The 21444-nt window shown below is 36.8% G+C and overlaps 1 protein-coding gene across 1 annotated transcript in view; it reads left to right on the top strand.

The window, feature by feature from the left end:
- The first annotated feature begins 71 nt into the window (after positions 1-71).
- Positions 72-21444, top strand: part of Lactb2 (lactamase beta 2) — a 29339-nt gene continuing 7966 nt past the window's right edge. Inside the window, exons 1-3 of the mRNA XM_047519543.1 lie at positions 72-250; positions 5495-5658; positions 11063-11189. Coding sequence (XP_047375499.1) covers positions 129-250; positions 5495-5658; positions 11063-11189 — 413 coding nt within the window. The 5' untranslated portion in view covers positions 72-128. The remainder of the gene's footprint in view (positions 251-5494; positions 5659-11062; positions 11190-21444) is intronic.

Here is a 21444-nt window from a genome sequence, read left to right on the forward strand (position 1 = left end):
GGCTCATCCCCTTGGGGCGGGTTCGTGCAGGGAAATATGATCGCTGTCCCCGCCCCTCCGGCCTGCTTTTTAGTTCCTCGCTCTTGTTGCCTAATGCGCGAAGAGCCGGCTGGCCTCGGAAACCGAAGATGTCTGTTACGCTGCAGCGCATCGAGCGGCTGTCCAATCGGGTAGTACGCGTGTTGGGCTGTAACCCGGGTCCTATGACCCTGCAAGGCACCAACACCTACCTGGTGGGGACCGGCTCCAGGTAAACGTTTCGCCCCTCCCCCACAACGTACACTCGCCGGCAGGACGGCGGAGCTGGGGCTCCAACGACTGCTGGTCCCGGGCAGAGATTGAGGGAGCGCGGCTTCTAGCCCCTTGTTGGGCAACCCCAGTCAGGACCGCATGCATATGCCGCGATCCCAGAGCTCAGCTGAATACAACCACCCCGGGTAGGAACCTCTAACCGAGGCAGAAATGTGAAAAAAATAAAATTTTAAAAAGACTTATGCTTTTGAAACCCAATTTACTTTGCTTAGTGTTGAATGCCAGGGTTCGTACTTAAGCTGTTCTGGAGGTAAGACTCCAAGGAAGCACTTATACCACTTTGCTTTCCTTACTGCCCTTGGTGTTTTGGCCAGAGTACAGCTTCCCATCACAAAAGCTTTTATGTTGAGGCCACTTCCTTAATTCAGCAGCAGAGGGCAGGATTTTCTTACTTCCAACTGATTTGAGTCTGTAAAAACCCCTGGCTTTTGGGAAGGAGGAACTGACTGTAATTTTGGTTTTTATTACAATTGTGACCAATATAGGTCATTGAGATTTCATTTGACGTATCTACTGCATTTCGCTCTCTTTTCGGTAACTTAAGAATTTTAGAAGCTGCAGGATAGGAAGGACTGGAGTATTTGCAATCAAGTAGGCAGGAGGTTAAGTCAAGAGTAAACAGGCAGGGTCAGGTAGATAGAAAACCTTCAAACTCCAGAATCCAGGAGGACAAAAAATTAAGCTGTCCCTAAGCCCAGTAAGTCCACAGACATTCTCATCTCAGCATATACCTAAGATGAAAATTGTATAGTCAAAATTACTCTAGAAAGTCTCCTATAGTACCGTGTTGGAGTTCAACGAATGGTCTTAATAAGTTCAACACAACTTACTTTCTTCCCAACCAGATGCCTGGTTCTGTTTGAAAAATGAGATTAAATTGGCTTGTCTTTAGAGGCCATGTTGTATGAAAAGTACCTACTTCTTTAAACACTAGAATCTCACTCAGTGGTAGAGTACTCCTGGGTTCAATCCCTAGTATCAAACCAAAAAAGAAAATTGAAAGACCTTGAGTATTCTGGCTCCCACCTCCTCATCAGGCTCATCTCAGACCTCTCATGTCAGCTGTGCTGGTCTTTCTGCAGTACCTCAGCAAAGCTGTATCATTTCTGCTACTGAGCTTCTGTGCATATCTACTTGTCTGTCTCCATCTCATCCCTCCCTTCTTCACCCAGCTATCCTTACGCATCATTTAGAGTACATTTGAAATAGTTTCTCAGGGAAGCCTTCCCTGATACTTTGGACAAAGTAATACACCGTCTTCGCACTCCATACTTTTGATGACCCTTAGCTCTGCAGAACATAAGTGCAGTGAAGACATTAATTGCTGTATCCTCAGCACCTAGCATAGAGCCTTGTATAGCAGAGGTACCTCAGTAAATGTTTGCCAAATGAATAACCATTCTTTACATATTCTCTTAATTTTTACTATTATTCTAGGACTTCTGGATAACTACAGTTTTAGTTTGTCTTCCTCATTCTGGTCAGGCCCTGGATGCCAAATGTATTTCACTAAAGCACCTGCTGTGTAATAAGCATTTGAATCAACAAATGATTGCCCAATTTCCCAGAGTATTTCCACATTCCTTCTCTGCTCAAGAATCTCTGAGAGCTGAGAATCTTTTGTGTCAAAACTACATACTTTGAGGGCACATATTGTACCTTATAGTAGGAAAAGCAGTCCAGAGAGTGGAGTTAATACTTTGGACTCTGGTTACCTAGATTATCATCCTGCCTCCATTTACTAGCTGTGTGACTTTTAACAGCTACCTCTCTAAGCTTTACATTCCTTACCTATGCAATGAGGGCTATATAGTACCTACCTCATAGGTATGTTATGAGGATTCAGTGAACCCTATGAACATCAAAAAAGCAAATGCTACCATGTGGAAACAACATTAGCTATTTATCACTTCTGCTTTTCTTATAACACTGGTTTCATAGGATATTCACAAAAGGTCTTATGATTTTATAAGAGTGACAGCAAAGTTGATCCCACTAACTTTCCATGAGTTAAAGAATTTTTTTCTCCATATAGCAGTTTATTATTATGTGCCTACTATGCATCAGGCACTGAGCCCTACTGAATGAATAAATCAGTCATAGACCTATACAGATTGATTTACACTCCTGGGCCCATTTTCAGTTTACTTGCATTTGCAGAATGAACTCCGGAGATAGGAGATATTGCCTGTGACCATGAAGAATAAAAGCAACCAACCCACATAGAGATGATACTATCTCATCATCTGCAATAACTGTTCATAGGCTTTACAGATAAGATAAATATTTAGGGAGGAAACAACTTTGTTTTCTAGTCTAGAACTGAAGTTTTATTTTTGTCACATGAGAAGTGATTCTAGGTGCTTTCCCAGTCACCTTCCTCCCAAGAGGTAACAAGTGTCCTGGGTGTAGAAGTCACTGGAACTTGTACCTGAACATTCGTGCTTCCCAGCACTGCCTCTTGCTAACTGTAAGACCTGGAACAAATTGCTTAACCTTTCTGAAGACTAGTTTTCATTTTGTTTTTTGTTTTTTTTTCTGTAAAATAAAATAATACCTCCTTAGAGTTGATCAGAGGATCAAAATATAATAAATATAAAAGCTCCCAATGGTTTAGTTACTGTGTTGGTATAAGATGTTATCTGTATGACCGTCTCATTTTTTAGGTTTTATGGCATCCAGATACAGTTTCTGTATTCTAAATAGGGTTGTGTTTATTCCAGGACTTGTGAAAGGCTTATTATCTTTAGTTTGAGTGTCCTTTCTTTGCAATCCCAATTTTGTTAGACCAAGACAGGACCACTGGGAGACCTAAAAAAGGAGGTCCAGGAACCACATTCTCTAGTGCAGTCTAGTGCCTGCAGTCACTAAGACTTTGCCCTGCAAACAGGCAGCACAGGCATTCTAAAAGATGTTTTCTTTGCTACTGGATTTTAGTAAATAAGCATGTTAATCCTGTTAATTTTGGCATGACTTGATCAGCATAATATGATCTGGTCTTTAAAATATGGAAATTTAAATTCAGTTTTCAGTTGCCAGATATTTCAAAATAGAGTGTCTTGAGAGGAAAGGAAGACAATGATTTTTAAAATAATAATAATAAGGGCCTTTGTGGTTTAAAAAGATTTGAGAAATCTGCATCTGAATCATGGAAGGATTCCTCTCAAGGGCCAAAAGACCTCCTAAATAGTCCAAGTGACACTAATTAAGGGGCAGCAAGAGTTTGGGATAAACACCAAAGAACCCCAAATTCACAGACACAGCCAAAGTTTAGAATTGTAGGCAAGAGAGTATTGTAAGGAACTACCACACATAGTATTACAGTTTTGTGTATTTTTAATGTAGTGTGACTAAATTTATGCAGGGACAAGCATTGCACATTGTGTTGTAGATAAACAAATAGATCCATAAATTGCTTCAACCACATGAGGTCCCTGCCTCATGGGGTTATATTTATAGAGTGGTAGAGAGTATGGAGATAGACAGTAAGTAAATAAACGAGTAAATACATGTTAAATGATAATAATTGCTATGGAGAAAAAGTAAGAGAAGGAAACTACAAATAATATCAAAATTTGTGACCCAAATCAGACTCAGATTTATTCCCTCCAGTGTTTAGTCTTGTTAATGGCACATCAATCGTCCCACCTAGAAACTCAGAATGATCTGAACTATCGTTCCCTTCCCTTCCACATTGATTATTAAAACAAAAATATCCTGTCGAGTGTGCCTTCTGAAAGGTCTTTAAACCATCTCTTCCTTACATTTTCACTACCAACAGGATCTTACAATGTTTCCTTGGACCTGTGTAACATGTGGTCATCCATTTCCAGTTCAACACTGTATTCCTAGTGATTCACTACTCTGCAGAACCCAGGATGTATATAGTGGCCCCCTGACCATAAGTCCACTGCCTTCCTCCCAAGAGAGAGACCTTTTCTAAATTTGTGTGTTAATTGATTCATAAAAACATATGATTGCTCATGTTAATGGAAGGAATGTTCAAATCAGATTAAATTTTATCTCCTCAAACATCATTTCTTTAAATGGTGAAAACTTTTTAAAGTTCTTCCTTGTACCTTTTTGAAATGTACAAGACATTGTTATCTGTAGTTACCCTACTGTGCAATGGCATGCTAGGGCTTCTTGCTTCTATCCACCTATAACTTTGTATAAGGTCAGTGTGTTCATTGCATTTTAATGCTCTGTAAAATGCTTTCTGTCACCTGTTACTTTCATTGTTTGTTTTTGGTCATACACAACTTCCCCTTCCCACCCTCCCTATAAAGTAACCAAGTTTGTTTTTCTTGCTTTCTGCAAGAAATAAAGGCATGGCAAGTTGTGGGTAATTTGTGAACAGTTTCCGATGAAGTAATGAATGATGCAGAATTTTCATCTCTCAGTCAGACTAAATTGGTAAGGCGTTACTGTTGAAACTGCATGGATAAATTGGTGAAATGATTCGTTCTTAAGGAAAACATCACTGACTTCTTTTGCTCAGGAAAACAGAGAAAGGCTCACAAACACAAACAAAAACATATTTATATAACTAATGGGATTGTCTACATAATGAAATATAACAACTCAGACCTTCCCCTATGCCTTCCTACAGCCTTTTTCACATAAGAGTACAAATGTAAAACTTCAGTGTTAGGTTAGGTATCTATGCAGAAGACCAGGTTTCTTTTTGATTACTACTGAATCAAATTCATAACTGTGAGACATTTTGAGGGCTTCGTAAAAGATCGGGAAGGCAAGATAGATGAGAACATACATTTTGGCCTAGGGTTTCTGGATTTGAATGCTGATTTTGTCATTTATTTGTGGAGTAATACTGGGCAAGTTACTTAACTTCTGAGTATAATGAAATACCTGCCTTGAATAGTCACTAGGAGGAATACAGTGGGAACAGTGCCAAGCTTATGTTAGTTACTGTGTAAGTATTCAAAATTACTGATATTATTCCTTGTGCAGTCTTCCTTTTAGATAAATTTGTTTCAAAGAACTTGCTTGCAGTACTATTACTATAGTTAAGCTAAAGTAACATGTAGTGGTTTCTAAGTATGTTGAAAGCAAAACTATCGCACAATTTCTTAAATGTAATATAAATTATCTATGTGAGAAATATGCTAACATTAACCCAGTGTTCCAATTGCATGATTATCTTCCCCTTAATTTTCAGGAGAATCCTCATTGACACTGGAGAACCCTCAATTCCAGAATACATCAGCAGTCTAAAGCAAGCTTTGGCTGAATTTAATACAGCAATCCAGGAAATCATAGTGACTCATTGGCATGTTGATCATTCTGGAGGCATAAAAGATATTTGTAAAAGCATCAGTAATGGTAAATAGAAAATATTTATAATATACATTGAAGAAAGCTATGTTTGGGGAATAATTTATAATTTAAGGTATAAACCATTTACTAAGTACCTTTTATTTAAATGGCACTTTTAGAAAGTATTAATTCTGTGACTTGAATACTGTCCCCAGCTTTTTTTCTTTTTAGAATTTTTATTTGTAGATGGAAACAATACCTTTATTTTGTTTACTTAGTTTTTTAATGTGATGGTTGGGATCTAACCCAGTGCCTCATGAGTGCTAGATAAGCACTTTACCACTGAGCCACAACCCCAGCCCCGTCCCCAGCTTTAACAAAAAAAGGAAAGGAGGGCTGGGGATATAGCTCAGTTTGTAAAGTGCCTGCCTCGTATGCACAGGGCCCTGGGTTCAATCCCCAGCACCACTAAAAAAAAAAAAAAAAAAAGGAAAAGTCCTGTTTTCTGTTTCTAAATCCTCTTCTCCCTCTTACTCTTACTGTCCTCTTTTTTCTCTGTGATAAAGGACAGTTTTAATTTAGTCTTTTGTGACAATGACTGCCTCACACTTAATAATAACTGACAACTATTGAGCATTCACTGTGTGCCAGGCACTCTGCTAAACAATTTGAGCCGTTCAGGGTACTTCAAGGAAGATGCTGGCTTTGTCCATGTTCTAAACAGATGGATCTCAGGGCTTCCATAACTTTAAAGCAATTACTCAGACATACTGAAATTCAGACAAAATGTCATTGTATTTCTCTCTCCCTAAAACCTATTCACCAACTCTCTCCTTGTTCCTTCATCCTCTCATCACATACTTCTCTATTCATTCATTCATTCTTTCATTCATTCAACAAATATTCAAGTGACTGCTATGTGTCAGGTACTGTTCTTGGCTCAAGAGAGTATAGCAATGAAGAAAACAGACTGTGCTCTCAGGAAGCTTTCATTCTGCAAGAAGAGCATCCCTAATCCAAAAATCCAAAACACTCCACAATCCAAAACTTTTTGAGCACCAGCATGATGCAACAGTTGGAAAATTTCATGCCTGACCTCGTGACAGGTCACAGTCAAAACACAAATACACTAAAAACTTGGTATAAAGTTACCTTTAGGCTTTTGTAGAAAGTATATACCAAGCATTAATGAATTCTATGTTAAAATTGGGTCCATCCTCAAGATACCTTATTATGTATTGACAAATATTCTAAAAATCCAACATCTGACCCACTTCTGGTCCCAAACATTTCAAATAGGGTATACTCAACTGGTAGTGGAAAAAGTAATGGGTGTTGGGAAGAAAAATAAAGCTATGCAAAGAGAAAACGGAAAGAGTAAAGCAGAAGGAGCGAAGGGGCTATTATCAAAGAATGGACTGAGGAGAAGGGGTGAGCTCCTGAGAGGACGGCACGCCCGAGTGAAGGCACTACAGGAGCAAAGAGGCTGAGATAGGAGTGTGCGTGGCATATTCAAGGCATGACCAAGAGGTCAAGGACCTCAGTCCACACGAGGATGTGCATGTGCATTCAACTAGTGTTTTTAAGTATTTGCAAGGCTTTTTTTAGGCCTCGAGACTATAATTAAGAACAAAATAGTCTCAGCTTCTATGCCCAGGATCACCAGGCTGCCAGTTATAAAAACTTTCAGCTGGGTAGGGTGGCACCTACCTGTAATCCCAGTGGTTGGGGAAGCTATGACAGGAGGATTGTAAGTTCAAAGCCAGCCTCAGCAATTTAGCAAGACCCTAAGCAACTCAGCAAGACTCTGTCTCTAAAATATAAAAAGGCTGGGATGTGGCTCAGTGGTTAAGCACCCCTGGGTTCAATCCCTGGTACAGAAAAATAATAAATAAAACCTGCTAACCTAACTTTCTTGCCTTCTTTCCTCCTTTCATCCAACCCAAGGAGATGCTGAAAGGACTCATAATTTCTCAGCCTGATGATTTCTCAATTTTCCTTTTCCTTCTCTAGTAAATTCACCCATTAGATTTTGCGAATTAAAAAAACTGTGATCCTTTTATTGCCAAGTAGTAGTCCCATATATAAATATACCATGATTTATTTATTCATTCACCTGTTAGTGAACATTTGACCCATTTTCTTTTTTTAAAATATTTTTAGTTGTCAGTGGACCTTTATTTTATTTATTTATATGTGGTGCTGAGGATCAAACCCAGTGCCTCACACATACTAGGCAAGTACTCTACCATTGAGCCACAACCCCAACCCCTGACCCATTTTCTTTTAATTTAAAGTTTTGGGTTCCATACAAAATAATAAATATTAGATTTCCTATAGTAATATAGGTATACCTAATATATAATATGCCTAGGTAGTAGATTACCTATTCAATTGATGTGAAGAAACTAGAAGAGAAAATTGACACTGCTTTTTATAGCCACTGAAATTTTAATACATTGAGAAATGACTTGTTGTATTTCTTACTGGACTTTATTGAAGCTATACAAGCTGCTGCAGACCTTGAGATGCTGGCATTAAAGTCATACAGAGATGTCTTCCAGAATCTTCTCCCAATAGTTTCATGTTCTTTCTTCATACTCAAAATCCTTAATCACTAGCATGCTGGTTTCATTTTGTTTTCTACTGTTTACTTTGTTCCATATTTCTTTGCAATTTTGTTTAATTATTGGTAGGGCAGAAGTAGTTCAAGAACATTACAATGCTACAATATTTGTATAGACCACCCCCAAAATACAAATGCTATTTACAAGATTTCATGGGAGAATACAAAAACTTCAAAGCAATCTGCTTATTTGGGAACTTACAGGAAGTCACCATTTACTAGGCATGAGAACTCTGTAGTCCCATATAGCTTGGATATTTTGGTTTGTTTTGGTTTTGAATAAATCTTGTAAAATACATTTTGTTATTTGATAATTTTTAATTATTTTCCAAGTAAAATTGAGTCTCTGCCACATATTTCACAACTAAGTCCTAGGACAAAATGTTTGCATCTATGCTATTCAGGTAGAATGTTTTTATTAGAAATTATTATACATTGAGAGTATCACATTTGCTCTAGCTTAAATGATAAGAATTTCCAATGATATTATAAACCATTATTCAAACCTTAGCAAATGACTGAGAGCTATATAATAGAGACAGAAAGTAGATGAGTGGGTTGCCAAAAGGGAATGAGCAGGGAGTGATTACCATTGGGTTCAGAATTTCTCTTGGAGCTTCAAAAATTAGATAATGGTGATAGTTGTAGAATTTTTTGACTATAGTTAAAACCTACTGAGTTGTATATTTTAAAGGAAAAATTTTATAGTATGTTAATTACATCTCAAAGTGATTATTAGAGATATTATATGATTATTTTCACCATATTTTTCCATTCTTCCTATAAATGGTTATTGTGAATAGGATATTTGTTTTCATATATAAGCACACACACCCAAAATTTTGAAAATTGATACAAAGTTACAGTATCGTATTTTTTTGTAATTTTGAAATAGTTGTGGTTTTTTTATGATCTTCAACCAAAAGCCTTATAACTAGAAGTGAACCTCCACTTCTTTACTGAAGTAAGAATTAGGCAGATTAAAAACCAAAACAAGCCTCACCATCCTAATTTAATGCATAGTATCAGTTTCCAGACAGTTTTTTGTTTTGTTTTGTTGCTTCAGCCTCCAAGATACAAAATAATGGAATTTGAGGTTGGAAGGGAAGGTGCTGTTTGTTATTGTTATTTTTATTTCAGTGTCTCTCTCTCTCATCCTCCATACTAGTCTATGCCTTGTCAGTTTTTCTTTGGGATGTCTTCTTCTCCCTCTGTGTTTCAGTGCTACCACCGTAGTATTCATTATCTTCTGTTTGAGTTATTGCAGTCATCCCCTCTTGGTTCTGTCTTATGTCACCCCTTCATTCTCCCCACTTACAACTGCCATATTGCCCCACCTGTTAACACTATCTCGTTGTCTTACTGAAAGTGTGTAGTGGCCACACATGGGAAAGTTTAAATTCCTCCATTGTGTGAAAGGCACTTTAAGGCCCTCCATAATCTGAGCTTATCTTACCTAGGCCACTTTCTCCATTCTTCCCATTCAGGTTTTGCATTAGACAAGTTGGTAGCATGATGTTGTCACACATATGCCATGCTCATTCTCATTCCTGTGCCATTACTAATGCTGTTCCCCATTCCTACATGTCTTTCTTATACATCCTATTTATCCTGTAAATCGTACCACAAGTTCTATCATATTTCTGAATCCTTTCCTATTTTTCTTTTCTCTGAACTCCTGTTGCCTTTATTTTCTTATTTTTTAATTTTGTTTACTTATTTATTTTGGCGGTACTAGGGATTGAACTCAGGGGTACTCTACTACTAAGCTATATCCCGAGCCCTTTCTTATTTTTTATTTTGAGACAAAATAAAAAATTATTAATTATTGGTAGGGCAGAAGTAGTTCAAGAACATTACAATGCTACAATATTTGTATAGACCACCCCCAAAATACAAATGCTATTTACAAGATTTCATGGGAGAATACAAAAACTTCAAAGCAATCTGCTGGCTTTGAACTTGACAGTTCTCCTGCCTCAACCTCCCAAGTCTGAGAACACAGACCTGTACCACCATAACCTGCTCTATTGCCCCTATTAGTTGAATTGACCTCTTGGTACTCAAGAAATGGCATTGTATATACGTATTTTTTTCCTGTTTGTAAGTTTCATTTCCTCCCAATAAGACAGTTTTTTAAATCCGTTGATATCACAGTACTTGTATTCACTATATATAAATTATTGCCAGACAGTTATTGATTGGTTAATTAGCTTGATTTTCTTTATGTTAGTGAGTAGTAGTTTGTGCTGAATTTACTTAGCCTTGGATTTAGAGTTCCCTTTCAGCACTCATGGCAAGAATGATATAAGGCATATTCCCCAGCCCTTTTTAATATTTTATTTAGAGACAGGGTCTCACTGAGTTGCTTAGGGCATTGCCAAGTTGCTAAGGCTGGCTTTGAACTTGTGATCCTCCTGCCTCAGCTTCCTGAGCCATTGGAATTACAGGCATGCACCACTGCATGTGACTGGCCATGACTTCTTTACTGCAGGTAGGCACCTAAATAGAGAAAAGTTCTTGAGTTCTGTATAACTGATGTAAAAACTAGCTGAGATTATGAAGAACTACTTTCAAACTTTTATATAGAATGGAATGACTAGAAAATCACTCAGGCTTTTATATAAACCAAGAGGGGCATGGAAGAATAAAAAGCTCTTTTCACTGAGTTATATGAAATAGTTACATCTAGAGATAAGCTACTATAACTCATCCCATATTTTTGTTGTCTAAATGTCAGTATTTTATGTAGTCATTCACAATTGTTAGCTGTATTAAAGTTGATCTTTAAATGGCTAAATCATTTAAAGTATGACCTAATATATTTACATGTTTTATGACTAGACACTACCTATTGTATTAAAAAACTCCCACGGAATCCTCACAAAGAAGAAATTATAGGAAATGGAGAGCAACAGTATGTTTATCTGAAAGATGGAGATGTGATTAAGACTGAGGGAGCCACTCTAAGGTAGGTTAATGTTCCTTAGTCAGGAAAGGTCAGGGTGGGAGGGTCCTGTATGTATGTGTGATAAAGAAGGGGAGGCAGATTTAGGTTTATTTGCTTGTTCAAAGACTGACCCGGGAAATATACAAAAAAACAACTGGTAATATTAGGTATCCTGGGGGAAGAAAAATGGATGCTGGAGAAACCAATACAGGAAGATTTCACTCTGTATACCCTTTTCATTTGAATCTACTTTTTTTTTTCTTTTTTTACATAAATAATATTTAAATTTTAAAAGCTGGTATTTTCTTCTTAGGGTGACTTAGTGATCTACCTGTACTTCAATTCAGGGCTTTCCTTGTTCTTGCTTTGAAAAGATGATCCATACCTACAACAAGTACATTTTAGGCCAGACCTGTAATCCCTCATGACCTGCTTGAGGGATTCAGAAAGGTGTTTCAAACTCAGTAATTTTAAAACTGAACTAATTATGGTCTGTTCTATCCCCTACAATCTATACTGACTTTCTGACCTCAGAACATCTATTTTGCTCTGTACTTAGGCCTTACCCCTTCTTCTGAGATAGACACTTCAGTATTACCTTTAATCTTTACCCTTCACCTTTACAACCACCTGCCACATGTAATCAGTTAGTGTTTTTCCTCAAAATATTTATCAGTGCTATTCCTTCTTCATGTCCACTATTACTGTTTTATGCTTTATCTTCCTGTCCCTGGGCTCTCCCCTTTCCAGTCTGTCCCTCATAGGCTATGTCACTTGAGAATTTTGATGACTCTCACTAACTGCAAGGTAATGTTTATTTCCCTTATTATGCCACAGTCTAGGCCAAAACCATGTTTCTGGTCTTCACTCCCTCCACTCCCCTTGTGATCTCAATTAGCCACAGTTAGGATTTTGCCAATTATTCATTGGCATAGTATGTGTTTTCATACCTTTGTTTAAATCTTCCCTTTTCTGGGCATTGCCCTTTTCCCCATACTTGTCTCCCTGGTAAATTTTTATTTATTTATTCTCCAGAACCCAGTTCACATGCTACTAACTTTGAGAATCCTTTCTGGGCAGAATTAACTGCTCCCTCCTCCAGCTTTTATATAAATTTTATTATTTCATTATAGTACTTATTAAATTGTATTATAGTTTTTGTGTGCGTGAGTGGGCGTCTCCTTAAAAAGGTAATCAGCTCCTTAAGTTCACAATAATAGTTAATGCCAGTTGCCATAGCAAACCAACCAGAAATGTATAATGACTCAAGCACAAAATAGGTTTCTCGGTCGCATAAAGCCAAAAAAGATTCCTGATTAGCAAGTGGCCCTCAATGTATTCAGCAGGATAATGATTAAGGTTCCTTCCATCTTGTGATTCCACCCTCCTCTGCATGTGGTTTTCAAGATCACCACTCTCACATCAATCAATCCAGCAAGTGGAAAAGAGCACGGAAGGGTTATTGTGTAATAGGTTTTTATAGACCAGGTCTTCTGTTGCATGGGCTGCAAATTCAGTCACGTGTCCCCCTTGCTAACCATAGGTAAGCTGGGAAATTTAGTTTAACTGCATACCCAGGAAAAAGAAGTGGCTTTGGTTATTAGCTAACCATTCTCCAACACAGGCAGGTACCAGGTTCTTTTTGTTCCCAATCCCTGGCACATAGAAGGCACTGAACATTTATCCTATGTGTAGTAAGTATCTATGAGCAGGTACGTAGATGAACAATTGAATAAGAAAAAAAATTAAAGTAATGGGTATCTATGTATTCTTTCAAGCCAATACCTTCCCCACTATGCTAGTGATTTACAAAATCACTGTATAACTTACACACCAGCTAATTACTGAACAGTTGTCTTAAAAATACTCTTGTTGAAAATACAGTAGCATCTCATATAATTTTCTCATAATATCACAGGAAAATAAACATATTACTTCTTCAGAAAATATTCTTAACAATACTACATTTCCTTCATAGCACACCAGCCCTGGGCCAAGCTAGTGTAAGAGGTAGACACAGCAAGCGGTTCATTGAGTTTTCTGTCTCAAAGGTTTGGGAATAGCAGTACTGATTTATCACCCTATCATAGAATGATGGATATTACATCTGTATCTAATCTTACATATTGAGAATATTCAACCCTTGCAAGTTAACTACTACCAAAGTGAGCAGGACCACAGTTTTTTAACTTTCTATTAAAGTGTTATCTATAAACAGAAAAATGTACATATCCTAAGTGTATAATACAACAACTTCTTACAAACTGAACAAGCCATATGAGCAGCACCAAATGAAGAGACAGGATAGTATCAGCACCCCAAAAGCCCCCCTCATGGGAGCATTCTATCACTATCTCCCCCTTAGTTGAACACTACCTTGGACTTGTAGAGTAAATTGATGCCAAAAATCTCAGTGTTATCTAAATTACATTTAATATTTCTTTTGCTACATGCTGATTAGGACAAATTAAATATAGAAATCTATTTTAAGATTGGAAGGAAACTAACACAAAGAATCAAAAATAAAAAGCTTACACATTCTTTAAAAATGCCTGGGCTGGGGAGATGGCTCAGCTGGTAGAGTGCTTGCCTCACAAGCACAAGGCCCTGAGTTCGATCCCCAGTACCACAAAAAAAAAGAAAAAAAAATGACTTGGTAAGTCTTTTCTTAAAATATAATTTCTAATTATGATAAAACTTGAATAAAACATTTATTTTCCTGATGACTGTAGTTTCAGATTTCTATTTTTATAAATCAGCAAAACCAGTTGTTTTCAGTATTTACCTGAGGACTTGTTCTTAACAAAAGTTCCCTAATAGAAGGTTAAAAAAAGTGCATAAGTCTTCAAGTATTTGTTGTCCAGTTAATCTTATCTACTTGCCAACCTTGTTAAACAAAAATAAAAATAGGACACAACCAATATTCACCAAGAACTCTTTTAGTAAAAATTAGGAAGCTAGAACATATTTTTGGTAAAAATTTGACTTTGGACATCACCATCAGGAATTTTCTAGAGGATTAAATTTAATTTCTTGAAGAAAAATTGACCAGATAACTTTTGTTCACTGTCCTGAGTTTTCTGAAGTGCTATCCTTATAAAGTCCACTCGACCCAGAAGAGGCGTAACTGATGAATGGGATGGATTCGGCTGCATTTCTTCTGATCTTTAGCAAAACACTTCTGATGTCATTTCCTTTTCTTCTCCTGCCTGTGTGAGCTGATTTTAACACAGTTTTATGCAAATTAAGGCATTAAACACCCAAGTGACTTAGAATTTCCAGTCCCCTAGTTTTAGATATCTTACTGCCTTCGACCGAGAAAATAAAAAATTGTTGAGTTCTGGTGTGGCAAAGGTTAGGGATAATAAAGGAGGTATTTAATGCAAGCTTGTTGACAGCTAAAACAGTTTGCAGACTAAAAAAGAGTAGCTCTCCAAATGAGTTTTTACAGATTAAAAGAAAAGGAGTTCTGTCTGTTAATGCATTCTGTGTACTCAAAAATTGCCATAAGAGAAGATACACACCAACAAAGTTTTATAGTTGGCTTGAAAAAGACCTCCTGGAATTATTTTCATATAACATTGAATACTTCTATTATCAGGTGGTTGCAAGTTTAATCAGACAAAAATAATTATTTCAAGCAGCCCTTTAATACCTCATCACTGAAACAACTATAATAATTGTCTGCAATATAAGACGTACACTTGGAAAGCATCAAAGCATAATAATTCTTAACGGTCAGGCATTGGCCTTTGAGAAATAATTGTTCCTGCCAGACTTGGTGGCACATGCGGTAGGGCAAGGCAGGAAGTTTATAAGTTCTAGGCCAGCTGCCACAATTTTAAAAAGCTAAGCAATTTAGTGAGACCCTGTCTCAAAATAAAAAATAAAAAGACTGGGGATGTAGCTCAGTGGTAAAGTGACCCTAGGTTTCAATCCCCAATACCAAAAACAATAATTATAGTTGTTCCCCACTACCCTAGTATTTCGTGTTCTTATACTCTATTGTTTTTAACAATAAAAAGACTACTGTTTCAACATTTAATATTAAATATTTGACTAATTTTTCTTTTGGCAAAGAAACCTAAATTGTAGTCATTTCACTTATCTTAAAAACTAGTAAGAGCTGACTTTTGTCAAATGTCATTTTCAGAGTCTATGGAGATGAGCTTATTTTCTGCATAGCTTTATTATTTTCAGTGATCTTATATTACTGGATTTTTAAAATAAGTTTTATCTTGTTACTTTTCACTGTTTTTTATTGTTTGTTAATATTTTAGTTAATATTTTTATAACAGTATTAGTGAAATTGGATAATAGTCTGGGTTCTCCAGAGAGAATCAAAAAGATTCAATGATTACATTTTACAATTATAGGCACTATAATGATTACATTATTAAGACTATTATACAGCTGAACCATGTAGTAAAGTATGTTTACTTTCCCTTTCCTGTTTTCCTTGCTGTTAATAATTACTTTGTTTTATTTGAATAGTTTTCTGTGTACTTATCACTTATTCAAATCTGATTATATAAACCTTCTCTCAAGATGTTTAAGTGTGTCAGGGATTCTCTTAACTTCATCTTCCAAGAAGCTTTTGTCTGCCCCTTCCAGTCTGGATAGTCTGGACTGGTTTTCCTCCAGGCCTGATGCAGCTGTCATCAGAGTTCCTTTTATTGGGGCAGGGGGTGGCGGGTGCTTTTCTTTGCCTATATCCTGTAGCCCATAAATTTCAAAGTGGAATCACCTATTTCCTATAACCCATAAATTTCCTATACCCCTGCTATTTGGAAACCCAACTCTAAGAGTTTCCTGAGAAAGGGTGGGATTTTGAGACTTCACTTTGTTGTTGTTGTTACTGTGTTTTGTGGTGCTAGAGATTGAACCTAGGCCTCACACTAGGCAAGTGCTCTACCACTGAGCTACATCCTCAGCTCTTTGGGGACAAGGCCCTTAAGTTGCCCAGGCTGGCTTCAAACTTGTGATCCCGCTGCCCCAGCCTTCCTTGTAGTTGGTAAATGTGTCTTTTCTTAAATATTTTTTTTAGTTGTTCAGTGAATCTGTATTTTTATATGTGGTGCTGAGAATTGAACCCAGTACCTCATGCAGGCTAGGCGAGTCCTCTACCACTGAGCAACACCCCCAGCCCCAAATGTGTCTTTTTAAAATCTAACTTAAAGTTTACTGTTATCCCACTCCTTGGTTTATAGCCAGGGACTTAAAATTAGCATACTATAGTAACACAGCCACATCAGTGTTTATAGCAGCTCCATTCACAATAGCTAGATTGTGGAACCAACCTAGATGCCCTTCAAAAGATGAATGAATAAAGAAACTCTGGTATATATACACAATGGAATATTATTCAGCCATGAATAATAATAATAATATGGGCTGGGGATATAGCTCAGTTGGTAGAGTGCTTGCCTCGCAAGCACAAGGCCTTGGGTTCAAATCCCCAACACTGCAAGAAAAAAGAATAATAATATTATGGCATTTGCAAATAACTGGATGGAATTAGAGAATATCATGCTAAATTAAATAAGCCAATCCAGGAAAACCAAAGGCCGAATGTTTTCTCTGACAAGTGGATAATGATATATAATGGGGGTTGGGGAGTGGGGAGTGAGAGAAGAATGGAGGAACTTTAGATTATGTAGAAGGACATGAGAGGGAAGGGGTATGAAAAATGGTGGAATGATGATATATAATGGGGGTTGGGGAATGGGGAGTGAGACAAGAATGGAGGAACTTTAGATTATGTAGAAGGAAATGAGAGGAAAGGGGTATGAAAAATGGTGGAATGAGACAGACATCATTACCCTACGTACATGTATAATTACACGAGTGGTATGAATCTACATGGCATACAACCATAGAAACAAAATGATGCACCCCATTTGTGTACAGTGAATCAAAATGCAGTCTGTAAAAAATTTTTAAAATAAATAAATAATTTTAAAAAATAAAAAGAACCTGGAAAAAAGAAATAAATAAAGGAAATGTTAATATCACAAGAAAAAATGGTTTACAGGATGGGTACTAAGTTACAGTTAGATGGGAATAAGAAATTCCGGTGTGCTATTGCAGAGTAAGGTGACTAGATAATGATTATATACTGTGTATTTCAAAAGCTGAAAGAAAGTATTTTAATAGTCTTTATTATAAGGACATGATAAATGTTTAAGGATATAGATAAGTTTAACCTGATTTAAACGCTATATACTGTACACATGTATCAAAACCTCACGTGGTAGGTACTCTATAAATATGTATGATATTTATGTTTTAATGCATTAGTTGAGAAATGAATTTAAATTTTTAAAGAGGATTTTCTGGTTATAGAACCTGAATTGAAACTCTTTTCCCTTCTCCATTTTGTACATAGGATGTTATTTCCTTCTAGTTTCAACAATGCTGTTGAGAAATCTTAAGCCCTTCTGATTTCTAATTGTTTTTTTAATGATGTAGTTTTTGGTTTTGTTTTTTTCTCCTTGTCCATTTTTTTTTTTCTGAAATTTTTCAGTTATGTTCCTGGAGTTTATGGTTCTGGGCCCTATTAAGGAGAAAACTATTCATGATAACTTGTTGATGACATAGACAGACTTACAGACTTTGTTGAAGGGTGGCCATGGCAAGAGATACAGGGACCATTGCAGTGGGATCTTGCCATGTGGTATAGGTATTAGACGCAACAATAACTCCAACAAGAACAAGTGGTGATTTGTAATGAAGGAGCAGGGTAGCAGTCAGTAAATGGAAAATTATAGAGGAAACGGGCAAGGGATTTCTGGCTAACCCAACCTGATAGGATTATTGCTAAAGGCAGGCCAAGATGATAAAATTTACCAAAGATAAGAGGTTTTCCTTAAACTGACTTAGCAAGATTCTTGCTCAAATTAGGACAGGGAGGGAAGTTCTTCTCTACCTTTTTAAGGTCCCCCCAGCTAGATCTGAAAATAGAACTAGCAAACAGATTAATAGAGAAAAAAGCATACCACTTTAAAATTAAGCTTTGTATGGCCTAGGAGTCTGCAGAAATGAAGACCAAAAGAAGCTGGAAAACCTGTATATTTTTATGCTGTTTGATGAAGTAGATAGTCATGAAGAAGTATGGTTGGACAAAGGAGGTATGAGCTAAGGGAACTTAGCAAAACCTGTTTATTCAGATTATTCTCTGCCTTCAGAAATAAGGATGTTCCTTCATCGGGGTATAGGGAAGACATCTCTCATGTGAGGGGCTTGTGACCTATTTCAGAGGAAGGTCAGAATTCTGTTTTATAATCTACTTCAGGGGAGAACAGCAGGGAGGTCAGAGAGAATTTCATGCTTTTACAGTTTTCTCAAATTCCTTCAGCTTAATATTCTCAGTATGAAAAGGTGCCATATTTTTTAGGAGCTTGTTCTACACCCTGTCATCAGAAAGGACTGAGAGAAGCTGAACAAAGTTTGGGTCACAGAAAAGTATCTTCATCAATCCTTGATAAGCCTGTTCAGTCTGGAAAGATTTTCTTTTCTTCAGTTCTAGAAATATTTATTGAAATTGCTTGTTGATTGTTTTCTCATCTGTTTCGTTCTTTTTCATGTACTTTCTTTTACTTAAAACTTCTATTTTGTTAGAATTCCTATACTCATCATCTAACATTTTTTTCTTTTTTTCTCTCCTGTTTCCATCTTTTTGCCTTTTTACTCTATTTTCTAGATTTTTTGGTCAAATTTATCTGTATCAAACTTTATCTCCTAATCCTTTTATGTTTTTCATTTCTATTCTCAAATTTTTAATTTTCAGTGACATTTTTTGTTTCCTAAATGTTCCTTTTATGCTAACCTATCTATTTCTTAGTTGCAATGGATTTTATAATCCATGGGGTATGATTTTTTTGTTTGTTTGTTTTGGAAGATTTCCTCATAATTTTTTGTCTCTAAATTTTTTGCTTATTCTTATTCACTGTCTTCCACACAAGAGGCTTGCTTTAGACTCTAGAAAGCCTGATTATCCTCTGATGTTTACTGGTTGTCATCTGATGGAAACTACAGAGCTATTTGAGAGCTCCGCGAATGAGAAGAAGGACTTTTGTGGGGTTTTGAGCCTCTCTGTAGGGTGATCTGGATGAACTGTTCAGTTGAGAAACTTCCAGCATCATCACCTTAGGGTCTTTACTCCTAAGCCAGTGAAATAACTTAGAAAACTCTTCTAATTTCATGTAGGGGAAAGGCTAACTGCCAGCACTATGGAAGCTGAGTGTTGACAGGCAGCTTGAAAAATCTACATGTATTTGAAGTAATTCATTTCTTAGTATGTTGTCACTATCTCCTTCCATGCCTGTTTTTTCCTCTTCAAAGATTAAATAAATCTGCTGTCTTTCCCTTAAAAGGGTTGGAATACTTGTCACACTTCTTAAAATGAGAAGGGAATTTGAAGATCTGAGTATTTGTACGGGGGTGGTGTTTGTTCGCTTGTTCCAGACCGGGGATTGAACCCAGGGCTTCAAACTTTCAGATTCCTTAGGTCCCAAACCCTTAGACTTTCGGGGATTCTACAGTTTAAATCTGATTGCTTCTTAGTTTTCACCACTGCATGTTGAGGTTTCAGTTTTCTCATGGCTAGATAAGTCACTTATCACTCATCTTTCTTTGTAGCTTCTAAATATTTGATGATATGTCTCCTCTCCCATTCTTCTCATTCCTGTGGGTTTGTGCCATTAAAACAAAAATCTCCTTTATTCTAATTTTTTTGGTGTTTTAGAACAAAGAAAACAGGTGTTTACTACACTGTCTTTAACCAAAAATCTGTGTTTAGTTCCTAAGTATTAAATACAAATGTGGCAATTACATTTACCCTTTCCCCCCCAAAAATATTCCATTATCAAGACTATTATTAAAAATATTCCAAGCACATAAAAATGCAATACTCTGCTGGGTGTGGTGGCTTATGCTTGTAATCCCAGAAACCCAGGAGATTGAAGCAGGATCATAGATTCAAAGCCAGCCTCAGCCACTTAGAAGGCCCTAAGCAACTCAGTAAGACCAGCCTCTAAATAAAATATAAAGAAGGGCTGAAGATGTGAGTCAGTAGTTAAGCCCCTCTGGGTCAATCCCTGGTACCAAAAAAAGGGGGGGGGGGGATAGAAATTAGTTTCTTAAGTTAAATACAATCTAAGCCATACTCCATGAGACATTTATTACTATTTCCTGTGATTCGTTTATATAAAATGTAAGTTTAGAGGTCACTAGTACTGCACTGGTCAGCTTTGCATAACTGTGACCAAAATACCCAAAAAGAACTACTTAAAAGAGGGAAAGTTTATTTCAATTCATGGTTCCAGAGATTTGGTCCATGGTTGGTTGAGTCCATTGCTCTGGGCCTAACATGAGTCAGAACATCAGGGCAGAAGAGCGTGGTGAAGGAACACTGATCACTTCATGTTGATCAGGAAGCAGAGAGAAAAGGAAATGTGGGGAAAGGGCCACAAGGAAGATGAACCCTTTCAGGTCAGAATCCCAGTGATCTACTTCCTCCAGCCACATCCCACCTGCCTACAGTTACCACCAAGACCATTCAAAGTAGGATGGACTGATTAGGTTCAACTCTCACAACCCAGTCATTTCATCTCTGAACATTCCTGCATTAACATAGAGGCTTTTAGGAGGACACTTTATATCTAAACCATAACAAGTACCCACCTGAAAGTAGTATAAGCACTACATGTGTAATACCTGTAAATTCCTGAAGACAGTGCCTGACACATAAAAAACAATGCAAATAAATTGGGTTCCACCAAGTGTCCAGCACTGGGAATATAAAGTTAAGACAACCCCTCAGGAACTCATAACCTTGTGAAGTTCAGTGATAAATAAGAAAACAATGTGAAACCTATGTAGAAGAATTATAATCCAAAGTACAAGATTAATACAAAGGAAAAAATAACTAGTACAAAGGAGTAAGTCTTTATATGACTGAAATCAAGGGGTACATGCTTTGCAAAGAAATGTTTTAGACGTAGTTCTCTGTTTAACAAGTTTATTGTAGATGTAGTTAAAATACAATATTAATAAGATTCTTCAAATAAAGTATTTGTCATGCTTTAAAGGTATTGATTATAATATCGATTCTATTGATTATAAACATACTGAAAATTAGAAGAGAAAAAATAAATAAAAGCATGCTAAATAGAAGCATGGTATAGGGTAAAGTCAATCCAGAGTGCTTTTGTTTTTAAATTTTTTCTATTTTTACAGACTGTGTTTTGATTCATTGTACACAAATGGTGTACAA

This window comes from Sciurus carolinensis, chromosome 1 (genome assembly GCF_902686445.1).
Source record: "Sciurus carolinensis chromosome 1, mSciCar1.2, whole genome shotgun sequence".
Lineage (NCBI taxonomy): Eukaryota > Metazoa > Chordata > Mammalia > Rodentia > Sciuridae > Sciurus > Sciurus carolinensis.